The sequence below is a fragment of the Narcine bancroftii genome, chromosome 4 (assembly GCF_036971445.1).
Source record: "Narcine bancroftii isolate sNarBan1 chromosome 4, sNarBan1.hap1, whole genome shotgun sequence".
In the NCBI taxonomy this organism is placed as follows: Eukaryota; Metazoa; Chordata; class Chondrichthyes; order Torpediniformes; family Narcinidae; genus Narcine; species Narcine bancroftii.
Window position 1 is genome coordinate 99,922,046 of NC_091472.1, and position 27,665 is coordinate 99,949,710.

At 39.4% G+C, this 27,665-nt stretch overlaps 1 protein-coding gene and 1 non-coding gene across 4 annotated transcripts in view; both read right to left on the bottom strand.

Moving 5' to 3' along the window:
• serac1 (serine active site containing 1) overlaps positions 1-27,665 on the bottom strand; it is a 180,249-nt gene that overhangs the window by 50,167 nt on the left and 102,417 nt on the right. For 2 of the 3 annotated variants that reach the window (XM_069932194.1, XM_069932193.1), the window contains exons 9-11: positions 22,075-22,237; positions 21,422-21,572; positions 11,270-11,396 (exon numbers count right to left, since the gene is read on the bottom strand). In XM_069932194.1, the coding sequence (XP_069788295.1) occupies positions 11,270-11,396; positions 21,422-21,572; positions 22,075-22,237 (441 nt within the window). The remainder of the gene's footprint in view (positions 1-11,269; positions 11,397-21,421; positions 21,573-22,074; positions 22,238-27,665) is intronic. The other variant, XM_069932195.1, reaches the window with a different exon arrangement.
• Positions 25,379-25,536, bottom strand: LOC138762497 (U1 spliceosomal RNA). The gene has a single exon (XR_011356913.1). It is a non-coding gene; the product is annotated as a U1 spliceosomal RNA (small nuclear RNA).

Consider the following 27,665-nt stretch of genomic DNA (forward strand, 5'->3'; position numbering starts at 1 on the left):
GAAGGAGAAGACCAACAGCAAGAAGAGGCCCGACAAAGTGATACAAGCAACTCATCAGGAAAATCAAAAGGGACACAGATACAAAGAAGAGAAGAAGACACAAACACAGGTACAGACACAGAAGAAGAGGAAGAAGAAGACCACCAAGATCTTCACAGAGAAATAGAAGGTAAAACAGATGGACAGAATATAGATAAAGCTTTTTTTGAAGAACAAATGAGAGCATTAAAAGAATGGTTGTCATTAGAATTTAGTACAATTAAAAGAAAAATTAAAAGAACAGAAGATTTTAATCAGATATGGTTATAGAATGAGAAATAGCAGATGAAGGTTAATCTGGAGAAGAGTGAGGTCTTATTCGAGGAGGCATAAAACATTCTCAAGGATTGATATGTTTTTGTTGTCGGCCCATATTCAAGAGAGAGTTAGGTAGATATGATGGTAAAGAAGTGTATGGTATGATTGGCTTCATTGGGTGTGGCACTAAGTACATAAAATATTGGTGATTCCACACAGAATGCTGTCCCATACTGGAACCAAAACACCAATGGCATCATGAAGAAAGCCTCTACTTCCTCAGGAGTTTGTGGATGAGCTAGTGGAGTTGTTCAAGTGAACCGGTACGGACTTGAAGGGCCGACATGGCCTGTTTCTGTGCTGTAAACGGTTATATGGTTATATAAAATGCAAAGATTAGAACTAGTCATGACAGAAATAGGGAAAAGATAAGAAAATCTGGAAGAACGAGAAACGGCTGTAGAAATGAAAGTGAATGACTTAAGAAGAAAATTGGAAGAAAGTGACAAAAAAAATTAAAGAGACACAAGAGTAGTTATCTCAGAAAATTGATATTTTGGAAAATTATATTAGGCGAAACAACATAAAAATAGTGGGCCTGAAGGAGGGTGAAAAAGGCACAGATATGAAGGAATTTATAAAAGAATGGATCCCGAAGGTCCTGGGAACGACAGAAATGCAGAAAGAAATGGAAATAGAAAGGGCATACAGAGCACTAGCTCCGAAACCGTAGATATATAAAAAATCCATGATCCATCTTAGTAAAATTTTTGAGATATATGACAAGAGAAAATATACTGGAGCGGGCAAGGAATAAAATTAGAGAAGATAATAAACCATTGGAATACAAATGTCAAAAGTTATCTTTTTACCCAGACATAAGTTTTGAACTCTTAAAGAGGAAGGAGTTTAATACAGCAAAATCGATCCTATGGAAAAAAGGTTATAAATTCATGTTAAGACATCCAGCTGTGCTTAAAATATTTATTCCCGAGGTGCAAAACAGACTGTTCTTGGATCCGGAGGAAGCACAAGAATTTGCAGAGCGTTTGCAGGACAGAAGGAGAGATGAAGAGATGTAATAAGAATGAAGAACAGCAAAAAAGCATATATAAAGATGTAAAAACAATGTATATGTAAAGAACTAAAGAGGGAAAAGAGAAGGGAAGGAAGGAAGTTAGGGGAAAAAAAGGGAGAGCTTTGTTATATGTGTAAAGAAAAGTGTTTTGGAGGTGGGAAGAGAATAACCATCACTGCGAAATCAGTTGACGTTTGCGAACAAGATCGCAATCCAAATGGAAAGGGGAGTTGTGGTTGCCTGGCAAGGGATAAGGGGCAATTCAGGGGGGGGGGGGCATTTGGGGTTAAGGTAATATTGGGTGTGGGAGTTGTTGGAGTATTTTATGTTTTAAATGTGTTGTCATACATTGAGTTTAAAAAGGGAAAACTGAGAGATGAAAATGGGGAAAAGGGGGATGGAGGTGGGGAGGAAGCGGAAATGAGGTGTAAACAAGATATAAGATGGACATGTTGAACTATATGACTATAAACATTAATGGAATACATAACCAAATTAAAAGGAAGAGGCTATTAAATTTACTGAAAAAAGAAAAAATAGATATAGCATTTGTGCAGGAAACGCATCTAACTGAAGTGGAACATAACAAATTAAAGAGAGACTGGGTAGGACACGTAGCGGCAGCATCATATAATTCAAAAGCTAGAGGTGTAGCCATACTAGTTAACAAAAATGTACCAATCAAAATAGAGGAGGAAATAATAGATCCAGCAGGGAGGTATGTAATGATAAAGCGTCAGATATACTCAGAATTTTGGAATTTGCTCAATCTACATGCACCTAATGAGGAGGATCAAAAGTTTATGCAGGATATTTTTTTTGAAGATTGTAGATACACAAGGAAATATATTGATAGGAGGAGATTTTAACCTTAATTTGGATCCAATGTTGGATAAAACTGGAAAAAGGATGAGCAAAATAAAAATAAAGTAGCCAAATTTATGGTTAAATCAATGCAGGAAATGAAACTTATGGATATATGGAAGAGGCAGCACCCAAGAGAGAAGGAATATTCATATTATTCGAGTAGGCATAAAACATTCTCAAGGATTGATATGTTTTTGTTGTCGGCCCATATTCAAGAGAGAGTTAGGAAAACTGAGTATAAAGCTAGATTACTATCTGATCAGTCACCCCTGTTATTAGCAATAGAACTGGAGGACATCCCACCAAGAACATATAGATGCTACTTAAAAGGCTGGAATTTAGAGAGTTTATTGAACGCCAAATTAAAACATATTTTGAAATAAACACGGAATCAGTGAAAGACAAATTTATATTATGGGACGCAATGAAAGCCTTCATTAGAGGACAGATAATAAGTTATGTTACTAAGATGAAAAAGAACTACTTCGGGAAATAGAGCAGTTGGAAAGGGAGATAGTAAGTATAGAAAAGGAACTAGTAAAAAGGGATGATATAACAAAAAAGAGAGAATTGGCAAACAAAAAAATAAAATACTGAACATTACAAGGTGGAGAAGAATATAATGAAAATAAAGCAAAATTATTACAAACAGCGAGAAAAAACACATAAAATATTAGCCTGGCAACTTAAAGCAGAACAAGCTAAAAGAACTGTATTGGCATTAAGGAAAAAGGACAAATAAATTACATGTAACCCAATAAAGATTAATAAAAATTTTAATGAATTTTATGAACAATTATACCAAACAGAGAATGAGGGGAAAGATGATAAAATAGAAGAGTTTTTAGCTAAAATTGAACTGCCAAAATTGCAAGGAGGAACAAAACAAGCTGATAAAACCATTTGAAATAGAGGAAGTGCAGGATATATTAAAAAAGCTGCCGAACAATAAAACGCCAGGAGAGGATGGATTCCTAATAGAATTCTATAAAACATTTAAAGACTTATTAATTCCTCCTCTTCTGGAAGTAATGAACCAGATTGAAGAAACACAAAACATGCCAGATTCATGCAAAACAGCAATAATTACAGTAATACCAAAGACGGGAAAGGATTCATTAACACCAGCATCATATAGACCAATATCTCTACTTAACTCAGACTATAAGATAACCAAAATTATTAGCATACAGATTGGCCGATTGTGAACCAAAAATAGTAAAACAAGATCAAACCAGATTTATTAAAAAAAGATGAACAGCAGATAAAGTCTCTAAACTTATTAATCTAATTCATGCAGTTCAAGGAGATAAGAAGCCAACAGTGGCTGTTGCTTTAGATGCAGAAAAAGCCTTTGACAGAGTAGAGTAGAACTACTTATTTAAAGTATTACAGAGGTTCAATCTACCAGAAAATTATATTAATTGGATTAAAGCATTGTGTAATGGACCGTTGGCGAAGGTAACAATAAATGGATATGCATTGAGCCAATTTAAATTAAGTAGGTCAACTAATTCTTCACCTTAGCAATAGAACCATTGGCAGAACTGATAAGAACAGAAAATAAAATAAAAGGGATAAAAATAAAGGAAAAGGAGTGTAAAATCAGCTTATTTGCAGATGACATCATAGTATACCTAGCAGAACCAGAAATATCAATAAAAGAATTACATAAGAAATTGAAGGGGTATGGAGAAATATCGGGGTACAAGATCAACGCAAATAAAAGTGAAGTGATGTTAATGAGTAATGCGGATTATACAGAATTTAAAAAAGAATCACCATTTAAATGGCAAGCACAAGCAATCCGATACCTAGGGATCAGGTTAGATAATAACTTAAGCCATCTGTACAAATTAAATTATCAGCCGCTAATAAAGAAATTACAGGAAGATTTAGAACATTGGAAAGAATTACTGCTAACATTGATAGGGAGGGTAAATTGCATTAAAATGAATGTTTTCCCAAGGATACAATACTTATTTCAATCGTTGCCAATTCCCTTAACAGAGAAATTCTTTAATGAACTAAAGAGAATAATAAAGAAATTCTTGTGGAAAAGGGGGAAACCGAGGGTAGCATTAGATAAATTAACAGAGAGGTATAACCAAGGTGGTTTGCAATTACCAAACTTTAACGATTATTATAGAGCCGCACAATTAAGGTACTTATCAGATTTTTACCAGACAAGGGAAAAACCAGACTGGACTAAGATAGAACTAGATAAAATAGGGGAGAAGGTACTGGAACATATACTCTATAAGTGTGATGAAAAGCTGGTGCAATATAAAAGCTCACCAGTATTGCATCATTTACTTAATATATGGAAGAAGATCCACTTGGAAAGGAAAAAGACAAATTACCAAATACCAAAATTGTTATTGACACAAAACCCAATAATCCCTTTTAGAATAGATAACCTTTCCTTTAGAGAATAGGAGAGAAAAGGAATTAAAAGAATAGAAAATAGTTTTTTGGGAAATAATTTATTAACATTTGAACAGTTGAAGTCTTTCTTTGGCTTGGCTTCGCGGACGAAGATTTATGGAGGGGGTAAAAAGTCCACGTCAGCTGCAGGCTCGTTTGTGGCTGACCAGTCCGATGCGGGACAGGCAGACACGATTGCAGCGGTTGCAAGGGAAAATTGGTTGGTTGGGGTTGGGTGTTGGGTTTTTCCTCCTTTGCCTTTTGTCAGTGAGGTAGGCTCTGCGGTCTTCTTCAAAGGAGGCTGCTGCCCGCCAAACTGTGAGGCGCCAAGATGCACGGTTTGAGGCGTTATCAGCCCACTGGTACAAATATGGAATAACTCATGGTACAATGTTTGCATATCATCAACTGAAAGCTTATTTAAAGGATAAATTGGGAAACAGACTGAGATTACCAGAAGGAAGCAGCTTTGAATATGTGATTACAGACACAATGATAATTAAAAGATTTATAAGAAACATGTACATTAAGCCGCACGATAAGGAAAATGATGAAATAAGCTATAAACCTAAACGAAAGTGGGAAAAGGATTTAAACATAAAGATAAAAAATGAAGCATGGGAAAAGTTATGTTCTGGAATTATGAAGAATACAATAAACACAAGGTTATGCATGACACAGTATAATTGGTTACACAGGTTATATATCACGCCTCAAAAGTTATAAGAATGGGATCCAACATTATCAGATAGATGTTTTCGCTGTTAAGAAGGAAATGGGAACTACAGTACATGCAATTTGGGCATGTACGAAAGTGAAAATGTTTTGGGAAGATCTAAATCAGATATTAAATAAAATCACAAGAAATGACATAGCAAAAAATCCAGAGATCTTTCTTCTACGTAACATAAGTAGTAAGGAATTAGGTCTCAAATTGGATAAAGCGCAAAAAAAGATTTATTATGATAGCCTTAGCAGTAGCAAAAAAATGTATAATGTCAACTTGGAAAATGGAAGCGAGCCTGAGAATGCAGCAATGGTACATGGAAATGAATAAATGTATTCCATTGGAAAAAAATAACATATAATGAAAACAATAGAGTCACAATATTTGAACAAATATGGGACCATACATGGAACATAACAGAAAGGACTTGCCTCGGACCTCCAATCCCTAAAATGATAGGAAGACAAAACAACTAGATCCAGTGTGTAAAAGTAGATGACTAATTTTTCTTGTTTATTTTTCATTGTGTGAAGACATTGTTTTATGGTTTTATTGTATTGTATATGTTGAATATTTATTGGTTTTGGAGGGGGGTGGGAATGGGGGAAAAAAGGAGAAAATGCCACTGTGTATATTTAATGAGAAACATTTGTATATATTTTGTTTGATATGGTTCACAGTGTGAAAAATAAAAAATTTTTAAAAAGAAAACAAAATGTAGATCAGGAAATTCACAATTACATTTAGATTTTATCAAAGGTAAAATAAATGCTAATAATGAAAATGCAAACATTAAAATAAACCCTTTTTTGGCAACATTGAAAAAAAAAGATAATGTAGGTGGCATGGTATGAAATTTTCAAATGATGCCAAAATTGGTGATACAGCGGACAATAATGTTACAAAGGGCGTCTCAATCAACTGAATCAGTGAGCCAAAGAATGGCCAATGGAATTTAACTTGAATAAATGCAATATGTTGCTTTTTGATTAGTCAAAGTAGGGCAGGACTTGTGCAGTAATGGTAGGTCCCTGGAGTTTGTAGACAGAGAGATGTGGGACTACAGGTACATAGTTCCTTGAAAGTGACAGCACTGGTTGATAGGGTATTGGAAACCATTTGGCACACCAGTCTTCACTAGCCAGGGCAGGAGTGCAGTGTTAGGATGTTATATTACAACTGTACAAGATTTTGGGGAGGTCAAATTTGGAATACAGTGAGCAGGTCTGACTATCTTGTGAAAAGATGTCCTAAAATGAGAAAGGCGCAAAATATATTCACAAGAATATTGCTGGCATTGGAGGCCTTGAAGGCCTTGAGTTAGGAGGAGAAAAAAAAACAAAATGCTGGAGAAGCTCAGCAGGTCAGACAGTGTCCTTTATGTAGCAAAGGTGTAAATACAGAACCGTTTCGGGCTTGAACCCTTCATCAAAGTATGAGAAAATGCTGGCAGGCTTCTGAATGAAAAGGTGGGTTGGCAAAGGCAGGAGATGATAGGTGCATGAGAGGAGGGAGGGGATAGCAACAATGAGGGGGATGGCTGGTGGGTAAGGGGGAAGAGAGGGGAGAACTGGAAAGACAGGAAAGGGAAAGGGGAAAGAAAAGGTGAGCAAGTTTAGCAGAAACCAGAGAAATCAATGTTAATGCCATTTGGCTAGAGAGTACCCAGACAGAAGGTAAAGGTGATTTTCCTCCAATCTGCAGGTGGTCAGGATGTGATAGTGCAAAAGGCCATGGACAGATATGTGAGTGTGGGAGTGTGACTCAGAATTGAAATGGTTGGCTACTGGGAGGTCGCTGTGGTTGTGGATGGAGAGGAGGTGCTCAGCGAAGTGATCTCCCAATCTGCGACTGGTCTCTCCAATGTAGAGAATGCTAAAAAGGGAGTACCGGATACAGTAAATAAGTCCTGTGGATATACAAGTGTTGCTTCATTTGAAAGGTCTGTTTGGGGCCCTGGACTGTAGTGAGGGAGGGGGTGTGGGCACAAGTGTTGCACTTCCTACAGCCACAGGGGAAGGTGTCAGGGGATTGATAGGTGGGGAGGGATGAGTGCACGAGGGAATCATGGAGGGAGTGGTCCCTGTGGAAGGTTGAGAGGGGAGGAGAGGGAACAACGTGTCTGGTGGTGGGACCTTGTAGTAAGTGCTGGAAATTACGGCAGATAATGTGTTGGATTCGGAGGCTGGTGAGGTGGTAATTGAGGATGAGAGGGATTCAATGTTTGTTGCACCTAGGGGCAGAGGGGGCTAGGGCAGATGAGTGGGAAATGGAGGAGATGCAGGTGAGGGCTAAGTTGATGGTGGTGGAGGGGAAGCCATGTTTGTGGAAGGCTGAAATTTTGGAAGATCTGGACTGGAAAAACTCATCTTGGGAACAGATGTGATCCCAAGATGAGGAGAATTTAATTTCCTAATATTGACTGGCACCTTCTTAGTAGAAAAGGTTCAGATGGGGCAGAATTTGTTCGGCATGACCAGGAAGGATTCCTGACACTGTATTATGGACAATTGACAACAGGAGAGGCCATAATGGATTGGGTACTGGGTGATAGATCTCTCAGTAGGCGAGTATTCAGAGATAGTGACAATTCTTTCTTCTTCTTTCTTTGGCTTGGCTTCACGGACGAAGATTTATGGAGGGGTAAAGTCCACGTCAGCTGCAGGCTCGTTTGTGGCTGACAAGTCCGATGCGGGACAGGCAGACACGGTTGCAGCGGTTGCAAGGGAAAATTGGTTGGTTGGGGTTGGGTGTTGGGTTTTTCCTCCTTTGTCTTTTGACAGTGAGGTGGGCTTTTATATATAATTATATACAATTATATAACCATATAACCACTTACAGCACAGTACAGGCCAGTTCGGCCCTACTAGTCCATGCCGTAATAAATCCCCACCCTCCTAGTCCCACTGACCAGCACCCGGTCCATACCCCTCCAGTCCTCTCCCCTCCATGTAACTATCCAGTCTATCCTTAAATGTAACCAATGATCCCGCCTCAACCACGTCTGCTGGAAGCTCATTCCACATCTCTACCACCCTTTGTGTAAAGAAATTTCCCCTCATGTTCCCCTTATAATTATCCCCTTCAATCTTAAACCATGTCCTCTAGTTTGAATCTCCCCGACTCTTAATTGAAAAAGCCTATCCACATTTACTCTGTCTGTCCCTTTTAAAATCTTAAACACCTCTATCAAGTCCTCCCTCAATCTTCTACGCTCCAGAGAAAAAAGCCCTAGTCTGCACAACCTTTCCCTGTAACTCAAACCTTGAAATCCTGTCAACATTCTCGTGAACCTTCTCTGCACTCTCTCTACCTTGTTTATATCTTTCCTATAATTTGGTGACCAAAACTGTACACAGTACTCCAAATTTGGCCTCATCAATGCCTTGTACAATTTCATCATAACCTCCCTACTCTTGAATTCAATACTCCGATTTATGAAGGCCAACATTCCAAATGCCTTCTTCACCACACCATCTACCTGAGTATCAACCTTGAGGGTACTATTTACCATCACTCCTAAATCCCTTTGTTGCTGTGCACATCTCAATAGCCTACCATTTAATGCATATGACCTATTTAGATTTGCCTTTCCAAAATGTAACACCTCACACTTATCTGTATTAAATTCCATCAGCCATTTCTCAGCCCACACCTCCAGCCTTCCTAAATCACCTTTTAATCTACGGTAATTTTCCTCACTGTCCACAACACCACCAATCTTTGTATCATCTGCAAACTTGCTTATCCAATTGTCTCTTCCTTAGCAGAGGAGAAGAGTAGAGAAAATGGGACAGTGTTTAAATGAGGAAGGACTAATTACAACAGGATTAGGCAGGAAATTGGGTGAGTAAATTGGGAACAGATGTTCTTGGGGTAATCGAACATAGAACACAACAGCACAGTACAGGCCCTTTGGCCCTTGATGTTGTATGGACCCATATATTCCTCCCTACCTTGTAACTTTCAATTTTTCTTCCATTCAAATGCACATCAGAAATGTGGAAGATGATTAGGGACAACCTGTGCAGGGTTCTGGATAGGTATGTCTCACTGAGATGGGGGGGAAAAATGGCTGGAAATAGAAACTATAATTGACAAGAGAGGTGGGACAGTTAGTCAAGAGGAAGAAGGAAGCATACACAAAGATCAGGAAGGGAAAAAAAAATCAAACAGGCCTCTTGCAAATTACAAGGTAGCCAGGAAGGATGTTAAGAAGGGGCTTGGAAGAGTTAGAAGGGGACATAGCCTTGCCTTGGCAAGTAGGATTAAGAGAACCCCAAAGGCTTTACACACATGCCTGGAAGCAGAAGTAGGGGATGTCCTTAATGAATACTTTTGCTTCAGTTTTCTCCAGGGATGGGACATTGATGAATAAAAGGTCAGCATAGAACAGTCTAATGTGCTGGATCTCATTAAGGGTTCTTTTTAAAAAAAAGAGGGGAGCATTGAAGCTTTTGAAAAACATGAGGATAGACGTCCCCAGACCTGGATGGGATATACCCTAGGTTATTAATAAGAAGCAGGGGAGAAGTTACTGGGGTGTTGAGGATATTTATCCCCTTCCTGAACACAGCAGTGGTAGTAGAGGATCAGAGGATGGCAGATATAGTTCCCTTGTTCAAGAAAGGTAATAGAGGGAACCCTGGAATGTATGGACTAGTGAGTCTTGCATCATTGGTGGGCATTTTATTGGAGAGGATTATTAGGTACAGGATTTACAAGGATTTGGAGAAGCAAAGTCTCAATGACAATAGTCAGCATGGCTTTGTGAGGGGCAGGTCACGTCTCAGGTGAATATGGATTTTAATGAGGTGTTTGATAAAGCATGGCATCCATGGAAAATTAGCTGCCAGGATTTGAAATTGGCAGAGGTGGAGGAGTGGGTTAAGTTTGCAGATGGCGCCAAGATTGGAAGTGATGTGGATAGAGTAGGTGGTTGTTGTAGGTTAAACGGGATATAGAAAATATGAAGAGTTTAGAAGAGAAATGGCAAAATGGAATTTAATCTAGAAAAGTATGAAGTGAAATACTTCAGAAGATTAAACATGAAACCAGAGTACAAGGTTAATAACAGAATTTTTAACTGTATGGAGGAACAGAGGGATTTTTGGGGTCCAAGTCCACAGATCCCTTGAGGTTACAAGACAAGGCGATTCGTGTAGTGGCCTACATTAGTCAGGAGAATGAGTTCATGAGCTGTAAAAATTCAGCTACAAAACGGCAAGCATGGCACAGTTAGCAAAAGGTTAGCACAATGCTAATACAGTTCCAACGATCATGGTTTGAATCTGCCGTTGCCTGTCAGGAGTTTCTACATTGTGTTTGCTTTCCCTGGGTGCTCCAGTTTCCTCCCACCCTCCAATACGCAAAGGGTTGTAGGTTAATTGAGTATAATTGGGCAGTACTGGCTTCACTGGTTGGAATCGGCTTCTACTGAGCTGTAAATAAAAAGTTCTGGTTAGACCACACTTGGAGTTTTGTGTTCAGTTCTAGTTGCTGCATTAAAGGAAGGATGTGGATGCTTTAGAGTGTATGCAGATATTTACCAGGATCCTGCCTTCTGAGCAAAGGTTAAGCAAGCTTGAGCTTTTTTCTTTGGAGATATAGAGAATGAAAGGAAGCTTAGAGATTGTGACAGACATAATAGGGTGGACAGCCAGCATGTCAAATAAAATGAAGAATTATAAGCTGTGAAGGGAGGGAAGGATTCAATTAATGTAGAGTAGGTTTGTATAGGTCAGCAGAAGGGCCTGTACTGTTCCATGTTTACTTAAAGGCACAGCAAAAGTGATAGTGGAGGCCAGGGAGGGAAGGAAGCTGGGTAACAAACAGACATACAATTCAACAATTCAGACAGGTTTTACTCATACCTTGGGCCAACATTCCATGTAATCAGCATTCTTGTCCTCTATTTCACTGTGGTCCTTCTGCCGCCAGGTTTTAAAAGCTGCCCCCAGCAGCCCGTGGACAAAAAGAACATCTGCTTTGATTGGTTGACTGAAGATAAAAGAGAGCCGAAACATACCAAACATTAAGAATATAAAAGCTGCAAAATAATTCGCAGTAATGTTTTCTGCAATCTGTAATGCCTTGAAGAAAATAACTCAATGGTTACCAAGGGGTTGCCTGCAAGTCAATTGGACTAGGCAGAATAATTGTTCAGCACAGACTAGATGGATTGAAGTGCCTTTTACTGTTCTGAGGTATTCTATGGTTATATTATCACTGAAACTTATCGGCTTTAGAAATCCTGCAATGAAACACTGCCTGTGACCACATTTGAGTTCGGGGGACAGAAAAAGTTCACAGAATGGATACAGCAAGGAAAGTGATCAGCTTTAATTAAGAACTAAACCCATCCATCCCACTGCTCCATTCTCTTATAGCCTGTGAATTCTCTTATCCAACATTATTCAGCTCCACCTTCAAATGTTATCATTAAACTTGCCTTAACTAATACTCCACCAAAGCATGAACAAACTTCTCCGCTGTTTTTGGTTCTTTTGCCAATCATCTTCATCTATCCCCTATTTAATCCTGAATCCTCCTCAGATGGGAACCACTTCTAACAATCTATGATGTTCCAAGGATAACAATTCCAACTTACCCTGTACAATCGTGAACATATTAATGTAAGCCAGAACATATCTGGAGAAACTGAGCCCTGGGATTAACACCTTGAAGATATCTAAAAACATTTTCATCCTATATCTTTCATTTTCAATGATCACTTGAACATGCAATCTAGCTAGTCATCCCACACAAAATACATCAATAAAAATAATAGATTGCAGTGTGAGAGATGTACAAGACACACACACACTCAGAGAGAGCGAGGGGGGCGGCGAGAGTGAGGGGGTGCGGGAAGAGCGAGGGGCAGGGGGAGGGCGAGGGGCAGGGGGAGGGCGAGGGGGAGAGCGAGGGGCAGGGGGAGAGCGAGGGGCAGGGGGAGAGTGAGGGGCAGGGGGAGAGCGAGGGGCAGGGGGAGAGTGAGGGGGAGGGGGAGAGCGAGGGGCAGGGGGAGAGCGAGGGGCAGGGGGAGAGGGAGGGGCAGGGGGAGAACGAGGGGCAGGGGAGAGCGAGGGGCAGGGGAGAGCGAGGGGCAGGGGGAGAGCGAGGGGCAGGGGAAGAACGAGGGGCAGGGGGAGAGCGAGGAACAGGGGGAGAGCGAGGGGCAGGGGGAGAGCGAGGGGCAGGGGGAGAGCGAGGGGCAGGGGAGAGCGAGGGGCAGGGGGAGAGCGAGAGGCAGAAGAGAGAGAGACACACAGAAAAGACAGAGAGACACAGAAAGAGAGGGACATAAAGAAAGAAAGAGACACAAACAGAAAGAGAGAGAAAGAGAAAGAGATTGGGAAGTTGTGACAAAATGACACAGGCTCCCTCCACTGACATGTTCTCTTATATCAGGTTCTCTTATATCAGGTTCTCTTATATCAGGTTATATCAAGCAAAAGGTCCCAATGCCTATAGCTTGCAAACCAGCTCAAGGAAGGGAAGTGATGAGTAGACCCGGGACGCATACGCTCATGACATGCAACAATGCCATCAATAATCCTCGGTGCCCAGGTTCAAAATGATGTGGGAAGATCACTAGAAATATTTAAAAGTCTAATTGAGGACAAAACTCAGCAAGCAGGGTGAGAGAAAAGGTAGTGAATGTTGGCGCAAATGATTCTAGATTTGGAAGAGATATAAATAGCAGAAAAATAATTTCTGATGCAATAGAGATTTATGAAATAAAATAATGAAGGGTGTAATAAGGGGAATAGTTGCAGTCTTTTTCCCAGGCTGGGACAGTCCAAAACTGGAGGGCATAGGGGCTAAGATTTAAAAAGGATCTACGGGGACAACTGTTTCCACACGGATGCTGGGTTCATGGAATGAGCAGCCATGGAAATGGAAGAGGCAGGAGTAATTATAACATTTAGAAGATATTTAGACAGGTACATAGCTAGGAGAGGTTTAGAGGGATAAAGGCCACAAAGGCAAATCCGATTAGCTCAGTTTGTTAACCTGATTGGTATGCACAGTTGGGCCAAAGGGCCTGTTATTATGACTCTAATTTTTTTTAAAACTTTTTTATTTTTCACATTATGAACCATATTAATCAAAATACACACAAACATCTCCCTCTTGAATATACAGTGTCATTTCCTCCCCTTTTCCCCCCTCCCTTCCCTCCAAACCCATTAAACGTTCAACATATACAATACAATAAACCCATTAAACAATGTCATCACACAATGAAAATAAACAAGAAAATTGTGTCATCTACTTTTACACACTGGGTCAGTTCATTTTGTCTTCTTCTCATTCTATCATTTTAGTGGGTGGAGGTCCACAGTAGGCCCTCTCTGTTGTGTCCCATGTACGGTTCCCAAATTTGTTCAAATAATGCGACTTTATTTTTAAAATTATATGTTATTTTTTCCAATGGAATACATTTATTCATTTCCATGTACCGTTGCTGTACTCTCAGGCTCTCTTCTGATTTCCAAGTTGACATTATACATTTTTTTGCTACAGCTAAGGCTATCATAATAAATCTTTTTTGCGCTTCATCCAGTTTGAGGCCTAATTCTTTACTTCTTATATTACTTAGAAGAAAGATCTCTGGATTTTTTTGGTATGTTGCTTTTTGTGATTTTATTTAATACCTGATTTAGATCTTCCCAAAACTTTTTCACTTTCTCACATGCTAAAATTGCATGTACGGTTGTTCCTGTTTCCTTCTGACAGCAAAAACATCTAACTGATACTGTTGGATCCCATTTATTTAACTTTTGGGGCGTGATATATAGCCTGTGTAACCAATTATATTGTATCATGAGTAACCTCGTGTTCATTATATTTGTCATAATTCCGGAGCATAGCCTTTCTCATTTTTCATTTTTTTTCTTTATGTTCCCACTTTTGTTTGGGTTTATAGCTTATTTCATCATTTTCTTTCTCTTGCAGCTTGATGTACATGTTTGTTATAAATCTTTTAATTATCATTGTTTCTGTAATCACATATTCAAAGCTGCTTCCTTCTGGTAATCTCAGTCTGTTTCCCAATTTGTCCTTTAAGTAGGTTTTCAATTGGTGGTATGCAAACATTGTACCATGAGTTATTCCATATTTGTACTTCATTTGTTCAAATGATAATAAATTATTTCCAAAAAAAAAACAATTTTCTATTTTTTAATCCCTTTTCTCTCCCATTCTCTAAAGGAAAGGTTATCTATTGTGAAAGGGATTAGTTGATTTTGCGTCAATAATAATTTTGGTAGTTGGTAATTTGTTTTTTTCCATTCTACGTGAATCTTCTTCCAAATGTGAAACAGATGATGCAGTACTGGTGAGCTTCTATATTTCACCAGGTTTTCATCCCACTTATAAAGTATATGTTCTGGTACCTTCTCTCCTATTTTATCTAGCTCTATTCTGGTCCAATCTGGTTTTTCCCTTGTTCGATAAAAATCTGATAGATATCTTAATTGTGCTGCTCTATAATAAGTTTTAAAGTTTGGTAGCTGCAAACCACCTTGTTTGTACCATTCTGTTAATTTATCTAGCACTATCCTCGGTTTCCCCCCTTTCCGTAAGAATTTCCATATTATTTTCTTTAGCTCATTGAAGAATTTCTCTGTTAAGGGAATTGGTAACGATTGCAATTTACCCTTCCTATCAGTGTTAGTGGTAAATCTTTCCAATGTTCTAAGTCATCTTGTAATTTCTTCATTAATAGCTGATAATTTAATTTGTATAGATGGCCAAGATTATTATCTAGTCTAATACCTAGGTATCAGATTGCTTGTGTTTGCCATTTAAATGGTGATTATTTTTTAAACTTTGTGAAATCCGCATTATTCATTGGCATTGCTTCACTTTTATTTGCATTGATCTTGTACCCCAATATTTCTCCATATTCCTTCAATTTCTTATGTAATTCTTTTATTGATAATTCTGGTTCTGTTAAGTACACTATGATGTCATCTGCAAATAGACCGATTTTATATTCCTTCTCTTTTATTTTTATCCCTTTCATTTTATTTTCTGTTCTTATCAGTTCTGCCAAGGGTTCTATAGCTAAAGCGAACAGTGAGGGAGATAGTGGACATCCCTGCCTAGTTGACCTGCTTAATTTAAATTGGTTCGATATATATCCATTTATTGTCACCTTCAGCATTGGACCCTTATATGATGCTTTAATCCAATTAATATATTCTCTGGTATGTTGAACCTCTGTAATACTTTGAATAAATAATTCCATTCTACCCTGTCAAAGGCTTTCTCTGTGTCTCAAGCAACAGCCACTGTTGGCGTCTTATTTCCTTGTACTGCATAGATTAAGTCCGCTGTTCATCTTTTCTTAATAAATCCAGTTTGATCTTTTTTGGTGCACAGTTGGCCAATCTGTTTGCTAATAGTTTTGCTATTATTTTATAATCTGAGTTAAGTAGAGATATTGGTCTATATGATGCTGGTGTTAGTGGATCTTTCCCCGACTTTGGTATTACTGTAATTATTGCTGTTTTACATGAATCTGGCAAGTTTTGTGTTTCTTTTATCTGGTTCATTAATTCCAGGAGAGGAAGAATTAATAAGTCTTTAAATGTTTTATATAATTCTATTGGGAGTCCATCCTCCCCCGGCGTTTTATTGTTCGGTCGCATTTATAATATATCTTGAATTTCCTCTATTTCAAATGGTTTTATCAATTTGTTTTGCTCTTTTTCTTGCAATTTCGGTAGTTCAATTTTTGCTAGAAACTCATCTATTCTGTCTTCTTTCCCTTCGTTCTCAGTTCGGAATAATTGCTCGTAGAATTCCTTAAAGTTTTCATTGATCTCTGTTGGGTTATATGTAATTTGTTTGTCCTTTTTCCTTGATGCCAATACCGTTCTTTTAGCTTGTTCTGGTTTAAGCTGCCAAGCTAGTATTTTGTGTTTTTTCTCCTAGCTCGTAATACTTCTGCTTTATTTTCATTATGTTCTTCTCCACCTTATACGTTTGTAGTGTTTCGTATTTCATTTTTTTGTCTGCCAATTCTCTTCTTTTTGTTGTATCTTCCCTTGTTGCTAGTTCTTTTTTTGTACTTACTATTTCCCTTTCCAGCTGTTCTATTTCCCGATTGTAGTCCTTTTTCATCTTAGTAACATAACTTATCATCTGCCCTCAGCTGAAGGCTTTCATTGCATCCCATAATATAAATTTGTCTTTCACTGATTCCGTATTTATTTCAAAGTACATTTTAATTTGGCGCTCAATAAATTCTCTAAAATCCTGTCTTTGAAGTAGCATGGAGTTTAATCTCCATCTATATGTTCTTGGTGGGATGTCCTCCAGTTCTATTGCTAATAACGGGTGAGTGATCCGATAACAATCTAGCTTTATATTCTATTTTCCTAACTCTCCCTTGGATCTGGGCTGACAACAGGAACAGGTCAACTCTTGAGTATGTTTTATGTCTTTTCGAATAATGAGTATTCCTTTTCCTTTGGGTGTTGTCTCCTCCATATATCCAAAAGTTGCATTTCCTGCATTGATTTAACCATAAATTTGGCTACTTTGTTCTTTCTGCTGGTCTTTTGTCCAGTTTTATCCATCTTTGAATCCAAATTAAGGTTAAAGTCCCCTCCTATCAATATATTCCCCTGCGTATCTACAATCTTCAAAAAAAATCTTGCATAAACTTTTGATCCTCTTCATTAGGTGCATATATATTGACCAAATTCCAGAGTTCTGAATATATCTGACATTTTATCCTTACATAACTCCCTGCTGGATCTATTATTTCCTCCTCTATGTTGATTGGTACATTTTTATTGATTAATATAGCTACACCTCTGGCTTTTGAGTTATATGATGCTGCTGTCTCTCCTTATTTATTGTGTTCCACTTCAGTTCGTTGCGTTTCCTGCACAAATGCTATATCTATTTTTTCTTTTTTCAGTAAATTTAATAGCCTCTTTCTTTTGATTTGGTTATGTATTCCATTAATATTTATAGTCATATAGTTCAAAATGGCCATCTCATTTCCGATTCCTCACCACCACCTTTCTCCTTTTCCCCATTTTCATTTCTCAGTTTTCTTTTTTTGAACACACTGTATGACAACATTTCTAAAACATAAAATACTTCAACCACTCCAACATCTAAAATTCCCTTAACGCCAAGTGTCGTCCCCTCCCCCCCCCCCCCCCCCCCCCCCATCTGCGTTAAACTCCTTCCTCTCTTTAGGAGCTCAAAACTTATGTCTGGGATTTAAAAAAAATTTTGACCTTTGTATTCCAGTGGTTTTTTGTCTTCTCTAATTTTATTCATTGCCTTCTCCAATATATTTTCTCTTGTCGTGTATCTCAGAAATTTTACTAAAACGGATCTTGGTTTTTGTTGTGACTGTGGTTTCGGAACTAATGTTCTGTGTGCCCTTTCTATTTCTATTCCTTCCTGCATTCCTGGCATTCACAGGACCTTTGGGATCCATTCTTTTATAAATTCTTTCATATCTTTGCCTTCTTCATCTTCCTTAAGGCCCACTATCTTTATATTGTTTCGCCTACTATAGTTTTCCATTATATCCATCTTCTGAGCTAACAATTCCTGTGTTTCTTTATCTTTTTTGTCATTTTCTTCCAATTTTATTTTTAAGTCGTTCACTTCCATTTCTACTGCCATTACATGTTCTTCCACATTTTCTAATCCTTTACCTACACCTGTTATGACCAGCTCTATTCTACTCACTTTTTCTTCTCTACTTTTCATTTCACTAAATTCTAGTGTTAACCATTCTTTTAATGCTTTCATTTGTTCTTGAAATTTTTTAAAATCTATGTACTATCCATTCATTTTACCTCCTATTCTTCTTCTTCTGTGTCTGCTCTTGGATTTGATTCTTTTATTTCTCTTCCTTGTATCTGTGTCTCTTCCAACTTTCTTGTTGAGCTGCTTGGCTCAGTTTGTTGGGTTTTTTTTCCCCATGGTTTCTTGATGTTGGTCCTCTTCTTCTGGGCTGGTTATCTGTTGCGTCTCCTGCTTCCTTTTTTCTTTCTCACCGCTCCCTTTCCCGTTGATTTCTTTATCTTCCAGCTGGGAGCCCTGCTGTCGGGCATCTCTCAGCTGTTCGTGCTGTGGAGTTTCACTCCACAGTTGGTCCCCCTTCCCGTCGGTGTTCTCCTTGTCATGCGCAGTTGCGCACCCCTGTTTGGCTCAGTGAGCCATTTTTGCAGTCCCGCGGTCGGTGGGTCGTGACCCTGCGGGGTCTCCACTAACCTCGGGGAGTGGGCTCCTCTTTACACGCTGGGTCCCTGCTTTTTCATGCAGGTAAGGCCTTCACCTTTCTCTTCCGGCGTCTTTACTTCTTCTTTTCTTCCTGTTGTTTTTGGTTTTTCTTTCTTAGGTGCCATTTTCTCCACACTTTTATTTTCTGTTTGTTGTGATTTGTGTATCTGGGGCTTTGATTTTTCTTCACTTTTTTTCTTATTTTCTGGAGAGGGCTGGTATTCTCCTACCGGCCACTACTCCATCACGTGACTCCTTCCCTTTTATGACTCTAATGAGCTGGAAAACTGAATGCTGAGAATGTAAGATCCAAAGGTTGGAACTAGTGATGATCTGCTATGAACTTGCTGGGCTTTGGTGAATTCTGCCAGCTCTGAATGGCTGGTGGAGTGGTACAACTCGTGGAGCTGCCGCATCTCAGCTCCATCTTGTTCATAGATTCCCAAGGGGGCGTACGCCCCACTGGTGGGGCTTAAGAATATTTTAGTGGTTTAGTTGGTTTGAAAAAAATAAACTCGTTATGTTGGTGTGAAAGATGTGACTTGGCAACACTGACAGAACAACACAATTGTGCTAACATCCAAGTAAAATCACTGTTCTTTTTATTTTCATAACAGGTGTTTTTCCTCTTGCGAGGTTTCTCTGTTATTTCTTTGTTGTTTCTCTTATTTTAACAGTTGTTATCCATGGTTAACATTATATTTTTTCTGACTGGTCTTATTATCATCCATTCCAAATTATCTCAACAATCATGTTTACATCCACACCTCTTTACTTTTTCAGTTCAGTAGTGAGTGAGACCTTTATCTATATGCATCTTTGCACCCTAGCATATTGATGGGGTCTGCCACAGGTGCCAGCCTGACGGAGACACCAAAAATTGGAAAAAGGGTCCCCAGAAAGTAAACCAAGAGGCAAGTGCAGTTTTGATGTACTCTCTATGAGAAAAAAAATGTCAGAAACCGCGCGAGAGCTTTTTTCATTTTTTTTAGGGTCAGTATTCTTCCTTTGATTCGATCATTAATTTTATTACATTTTGTGTCAATAAAAATGCAGAATGTGAGATTATTGCTGCACACTGAAGTAAGGTGGTTGTCAAAGGGAAGCTGCTTCAAAAGGTTCATGGAACTGTTTGATCTCCTCTGCGTGTTTTTGAAGGAGAAACAGCAGGTGGCAAAGCCTATGTGAGTTACTTGATGTACAATTTTGAGAAACTAAGGGCATTGAACAAGCATCTCCAAGTAGCAAATATGACGCTCACTGATACAAAGATAAAGCTATTTGGATTCATGACACTTCTACAATTATGCCAAAGGAATATTTCTGCAAGAAATTTCAGTCAATTCTATTGGTTGAATAAGTGTGAGGGAACCAATGCTCCTACAAATGTCATTGTTGACCATTTGAAAATGTTGGTTATCAACTTCAATGACAGATTTTGTGATTTATAGGCAATGGATTTTCCCTCTTGGTTAATGCTGAGTTAAACAAGAGTTGCAACCTGATAAATCTGTGAAAACTCTGTTCAAAGTGAAAGGAACCATGATGTGGCTAACAAGATCAAAAAGAACTCAATTACTTTAGCAAGGGAACTATTGATACATTTTCCATCGTCTTATTTAGTGCTGTTAGTGATTTGCCACAAGTGAAATTGACTGGAAATTACAAAACCCAGAGATTTAAGATTGAAACTATGAAAATTAGTCCCTTGAATCAAAAAAATGCGCAGCCAGTGTCAGGGGCAGGGTTCCCACTGAAGTGACAATTGTTGAATGTGTGTTTGAGATGGTTGACATATCAAAGTAATAGTTGAATATGTGTTCCAGTGTATTCCCGACCTTAATTGCATTGAAATACACTTGCATTAAGTGATTCAATTAAAACATCTTTTGAATATATAACATTTTCTGCTAATGGTGGGCATATGTTTTTATTAAATTAAAGTGCGGCCTAGGGCAAAAGAGGTCAAGAACCACTGATCTAGTCTGTGCCTCACAGCTACACCAATCTACATCAAATGCAGAAAGAAGAAACATCTCGTATTCCCTTTTGATAGCTTACAACCTCATTGTATAAACATGTGAATTTTGATATTCACACATGAATGATGAAAAAAGCAAACAATTACTATTGAACAATAACACTTACTAAAATGAAGGCATGACTGGCCACCTTGATCAGATAGTATGCAAATAGAAGATTGGGGAAATGGCAGAATGGGATTGAGACGACATAATAAATCTGCCATCATCAAATTGCAGCTCTATGCTGGACTCTATGGCCTAGTTTTGCTCCTTTGTTTTATAGTCTTATACAAGGACAAATCAGATAGACTTCTGGGCTTCAGGGAATTCAAGGGCTATATGGAATGGGCAAGAATTTGTGGTAAAACAATCAGATCAGGTATAACTTACTGAATGATAAACCAACTCTCCTACTGTCAGTGCTAAGAAACAAAATACAAGAAGAATTTGAATCAGGGAACTAGACTACATTATAAAGCAAGGATCTACCAGACAAGGGGAAGAACCACATAATATTCTTTGAAAGTCTACTAGACTGTTACATTTCAGACTTATCGTCAGAGAACATACACGACATCACATACAACCCTGAGATCCTTTTCCTGCTAGCAAGACAAAATTACCACTTACTCATAGTGCAAATAAAACTGTACACAGCATATACTTGTAAACAAAAACATATTAGTTCAGGTAAATTATTTTCAAACTTCAAGGTATTTCAACATCATTTACCTTGTTCTGTACTGAGGATGAAGGATATATACCCCATCCTCATACTTCTCCTCCACGGTGTCCCTGTCAAGATTAGCTAATGCTCTTGCAGCGTGTGAAGCCTGAATAATATGTGGTGATTTCATCACCTCAGCTAGTATTCCAATCCATCCTGTAATTCAAGGAGTGTCTCTGTTAGTTTACAAGTCCCAACTTGGCATTTCTCTACATTGATAAATACATTCAATAATTCTAATGCTTTCACAATACTTCAAAATGTTAACTTTAAAGGAAATGGAATAAAATAACTATCAATGAGATAAAATTGCCTCATAGGTGTTTATGAGGAATGTTGTGCTGGATTAATTCCATTCTTTTCAGAATTAATTAGATTAATTTTAACGTAGAGATACAGCACAGTAACAGGCTCTTCTGGCTCATAAGCTCACTATGCCCAATTACATACATGACCAATTAACCTACTAATTCCATGTGTCTTTGTAACATAGAAGGAAACCAGAGCACCCAGGGGAAACCCACTCATATCACAGAGAGAACATACAAACCCCTTAAGAGAGCACCTGATTCCAACCCAGGTTGGTGGGGCTGTAATAATCTAGAATACAGTAATCTAGATCACCCACATATTACAAGTATCAAAAATGCTACTGCACCTGATTGTACAATGGCTGGGTGGAGACACTCATTTAAAGCCAAATTCCCGACTGTCCGAATGATGTTTCTCTGAATTTTTTGAGAATCTTGACGCAGTTGGAAAATTTTCTGGAGTAGCTGTAGGCCTCCATTTGCAACAATCGCATCACAATGGCTGGGAACCTGTTTTTGGATGCAAATTCAGGGAAGCACTTTAGCTTAAAGAATAAATGCAATAGAGATGGAATCAAAGCAATATGACAATATCATACTCAAAATGCTCCCCACTTCAAAACAAATCTATACACTACAAGAACAAAAACTTCTGTCTACTAAGTGTTGGAAGCAAACATTTGGGTAAGGGGTGCAAAACCTGGTATAAACTCACAACTTTTGTGGAACAATGCCAGAATACAAAATATCCAGCAAAAGCATCAATGCAACATTGAAAATATTTCACTCTCTCATGGAAACCCTGACTGCAATCTGTACACTGTAACAGTCAGATTATGATAAAGTAACAGCCAAGAAGTAGGGCTGCCTTTTAAAATGAACTAGATTGCAAAAGGTATACCACATACATTGGAAAGAAACTGAAAATATGTGTATTATGATGGCAAAACTTGACTGAACTATTTTAATACTGAAATGGTTGACATATCTGAATGATAAAGAATAGAATGGCTTTTCATCTAAATTGAATTTGAGGTGGTGCCGGTGCCCACCACGTTCTTGAACTACACAGTCCTGTTGAGTGGGGAGCCCAAGCATTTTGAACCATTATCAATGACTTGCAAGACAACACATTCCATGTGCGGGTGCCCTAAATGTCCAACCAGTACATGTTGTGGATTTAGAATGTGTATTTGAAAAAAACCTCAATGATTTTCCACAGTACATTCTGTAAAATAGTGCACACTGCCAGAGCATTTCATTGTGATGCGGTTTGCTGAAGAATGGGGAAATGGTGAAAGAAACGAGTGCTTAATAAGTGTGGAATGTGGTTTTAAACCATCGTTAACATCATTTTCTGGACCAGGCTGAAATCCTGCATGTTGCAGAAACTGCACTTATCTCACAAATTAATATTTCATACACTCTTAGAGCCAGTGATGGGGAAATACAGTACAAACCTGGCCCTCAGGATCTTCTCATTTCCAACTGCTGCCAACGCATTAACAATCTTGACTTCACCAACCTCTTCACCTATTCCAACTTACACCCCTTGGAACACATTGCCTTTCATTTTCTCCGCACCAACTCCAACCTCACAATCAAACCTATAGACAAGGTGTTGCATTTGTGGTCTGGTGTACTGACATTGCCTTTGTTGAGGCCAGATGGGAGCTCTCAGACACCTCCTCTTCCTGATCCCTTGAACAAGACACCACCAAGGAACATAAGCCACGATCTTGCGCACCATCACTGGTCTCATCACTTCCAGAGACCTCCCTTCCATAGTATACCACCTTACTGTTTCCCAACCTCAGACTGCCCAGTTCTACCTGCTACCCAAATATATCATCATACCATATCAATTTTGTCCCTCTTAGCCCAGTACCTCCCCACCTACATCAGGAGATACCTGACATGCTCCATGTTACTTTGACAACTTCAGTGAGGCACTAGACCATCTCATTTTCACCATGGAAGTCCATTCCTATACAGTTCCATCCCCCCAGAGAGAAGGATTCAGGGCTCTCTACTTCTACCTTTATAACAGACCTAACCAGTCCCCTGCTACCACCACACTCCTCTGCCAGGCAGAACTTGCCCTGCATCACCATACTGCCAATTTTCATGTTTGCATGTGGAAATGCTAGCAAGGTAAGGCTGGACCAGCAGAGATTGTTTAGACTGTAGGGACTGCAAGTTATACACACAATTACAAGAACACACTCATTCTTCAGCACAAAAATGGTGTATATCTTCTTTATTCTTCTCTTCAAACCACAACTCTTCTTCTTCCCATAAAACACCAAAGCTCCCTGCCCTTTTCATTGGCTCTCTGCCATGCAAGTGACCAAGATGCTCCTGTTCTCCTCCTCCTGTGACCCTGCGCGTGGTCCATCATGCTATCCGCACTCCCCTGTTCTAACCCGTGCATTTGCGTAACTTCTTTCACGTGTTGCCCTGGACACATCACCAGAGGCGACCACTCTACTCCCAACCCAGATAAGTACGTGACAAGACTATTGATGGAAGGAGGTAGGTATAAATGGTACAGTATTTTCAAGGAAAACAGAGGAACACAAGACTGTGTTGTAGGAGGAGTAGGTCATCTGGCTCATCAAACCTGCTTGGGCATTCAATAAGATCATGGCTATTCTAATAGTCAACAGTCGTTAGAGAAAGAACAATTTAGGCAAGTAGCAGAAAGATAGGATTTAAAATAAGGTTATAGTATTGGGAAATTTCAATTTCCCAAATACAAATCGAGATTGCAAGAGGTTCAGAGGGAAGGGATTTTTTGAGTTGTGTCCTGGAAAACATTTTGACATAACATGTATAGATCAATCAGGGAAGGATCTAGTCTTGGGGCATATAATAACCATTCAAATGGTGGAGCATTTTTGGGATAGTGCCCATAGCTCCATATATTGCAAAGTTCAAGAGCAGTCTAGGAACATAGGTCGAAATTTTGGTTGCGGGTTCGGGTCAATTCCATTAAAACAAGACAGGATCTGACAAAGATAGTCTGGGAGCGTCAACTTGCACACAACTCTATGTCTATACAGTGAGAGGTATTCAGAATCAGAATTAATTGTCATGCGCAAGTCACAAAATTCAATGTTTTACAGCAAACATTCATAGGGATCACCTTGCAAAAAAAATAAATGAAAATAGTGCACGAAAAGTCAAAATAAGGCAGTGTCTTTAGCTCATTGATCATTCAGGAATCTGATGGCAGCGGGGAAAAAGCTGTCCTTGTACTGCTGAGTGCTCATTTTTAGGCTCCTGTACCTTTTCCCCTCCAATGGTAGCAAAGTGAAAAGGGCATGGCCTGGCTGGCGGAGGCTGCTTTTTTAAGACACCACCTCTTGGTGATGTCCTTGATGGAGGGAAGTCTGGTGTCCATGATGTTGCAGGCTGAGTTAACAACTGTCTGGAGTTTTTTCTGGTCCTGAGAGTTGGCACCTTCGTACCAGAGAGGGATGCAACCAGCCAGCTTGGTACACCTGTAGAAGTTTTCAAGAGTCTTTAGTGACATAACAAATTTCCTCAAGCACCTCACAAAGTATAGATGCTGGCAAGCCTTCTTGTTTTTTTTTCTATTTTTAAAAAATTTTTTTTAATTTTATTTTTTAAAATTTTTTTTATATTTTAAGCGCGAATGCAGTCCCCCACTACCACAAATTTTGCAGTCAAGTATCCCGTATTTGGGGACATCGCAGGCGTCAGCACACCCGAAGTGCAATGGGATAGCCTCGTCCTGGGAGATCGGCCATCATGACCACCGATTCTCCCCTGCTGGCAAGCCTTCTTCATGATTGCGTCAATATGGAGGTTCCAAGACAGATCCTTGGAAATGTTGACATCCAGAAATTTGAAATTCTTGACCCTTTCCAGTAGAGCCCTTGATGAGGACTGGATCGTGTTCTCCTGACTTCCACCTGAAGTCCACAATCATTCCTTAGTTTTGCTAATGTTGAGTGCAAGGTTGTTGGTGTGACACAACTGAACGAGCTGATCTACCTTCCTCCTGTATGCTTCCTCTTTGCCATTTGTGATTCCGCTGACAACTGTGGTGTCATCAGCAAATTTGGTGAAAACATTGGAATTGTGCCTGGCCACACAGTCATGGGTGTATAATGAGGAGAACAGTGGATAAGTACATATCCTTGAGGTGCGCCAGTGTTGACAGTCAGTGAGCAGGAGACATTCTTTCCAATTTGTACTGAACTATAATATTTTGATGAAGTCAAGGATCCAGTTGCGGGGGGGGGGGTAGGTGGAGGTGAAGAGCCCCAGGGTTTGGAGTTTCTTGACCAGCACAGAGGGAATATTGGAGATGAAGGCTGAAAAAGACTTTGAAAGTTTAAAGGAGAAATATCAAGAGCTCAGGTCCATCATGCTTCTGAAAGGATGAAAGCTAAAGATCACAAGTACAGAGAACCCAAGATGTTGAGGAAGAGAGGATTGGATAAAGAAAAAAGAAAGGTGGTGTAAGGAACTAGTGATGGGGAAGGCCCATAATGACTATAATAAATGTGAGGTGATATTAAAAAAGAAATTAGGAAAGCAAAGAGCATATTAAGGCAAAGTATATTACAAACAAAAGAAAGAGTAGGACATATTAGGGGAAACTGGGGCCATCTGTATGCTGAGGCAGAAGAAAAAGGCAAGGTCCTGAATACAAAATGAACATACTGTAGATGGAGAACTCAGAAAGGAGTAAAAATTAAACTCCAGTGCAAGTCGTTGTAAATACCGCAAAGAGTGACTAGATGTCATTGCAAACTTTTTTTAAAATATTTTTTTTATTTTTCACACTGTGAACCACATCAACCAAAATATATACGTTTCTCATTAAATATACACTTTTCTTCCTTGTCTTGGGTAAACTTATACCTCTCATTGTGTTCGTTTTAGATAGGTCACAGTGTTTGAGCTACCGAAAGAAAATAGACACACACACACCGAGAGCAGTTCAGTTTATACAAGGCTTTATTACCTAAATCTAAAGCTGAATTCACACTACAATATGCAAGCCCTTCCCAATTATACTTATCAATGCCTGGACTGGTCTCAATTGCCGAAGCAAGGCAACGTCTGCACACTTGTATAGGTTGTCAGGGCGCCGGTAGCAGCTTCTCTACCTCCCTCGATCGGGACGTTAGCTGGACTCTTGAAGTTCTTCTTCTTGTTAGAGATGTTGCCACCTCTTGGAGAGTCTCAAACTTCAGCAGTGGGATCATGGCTTATATTACCCAAAAGTTGTTTACTTCAGATCTTATCTCTTTGAACAAATGATTTAATTATCTTCAAGGTACCCTGACAGTCTGCGACCAACAAAAGAAAACTGCATCTCTGGGCCTCATGGTCTTCTTTGGCTTGGCTTCGCGGACGAAGATTTATGGAGGGGGTAAAAAGTCCACGTCAGCTTCAGGCTCGTTTGTGGCTGACAAGTCCGATGCGGGACAGGCAGACACGGTTGCAGCGGTTGCAGGGGAAAATTGGTTGGTTGGGGTTGGGTGTTGGGTTTTTCCTCCTTTGCCTTTTGTCAGTGAGGTGGGCTCTGCGGTCTTCTTCAAAGGAGATTGCTGCCCGCCAAACTGTGAGGCGCCAAGATGCACGGTTTGAGGCGTTATCAGCCCACTGGCGGTGGTCAATGTGGCAGGCACCAAGAGATTTCTTTAGGCAGTCCTTGTACCTTTTCTTTGGTGCACCTCTGTCACGGTGGCCAGTGGAGAGCTCGCCATATAACATGATCTTGGGAAGGCGATGGTCCTCCATTCTGGAGACGTGACCCATCCAGCGCAGCTGGATCTTCAGCAGCGTGGACTCGATGCTGTCGACCTCTGCCATCTCGAGTACTTCGACGTTAGGGATGAAAGCGCTCCAATGGATGTTGAGGATGGAGCGGAGACAACGCTGGTGGAAGCGTTCT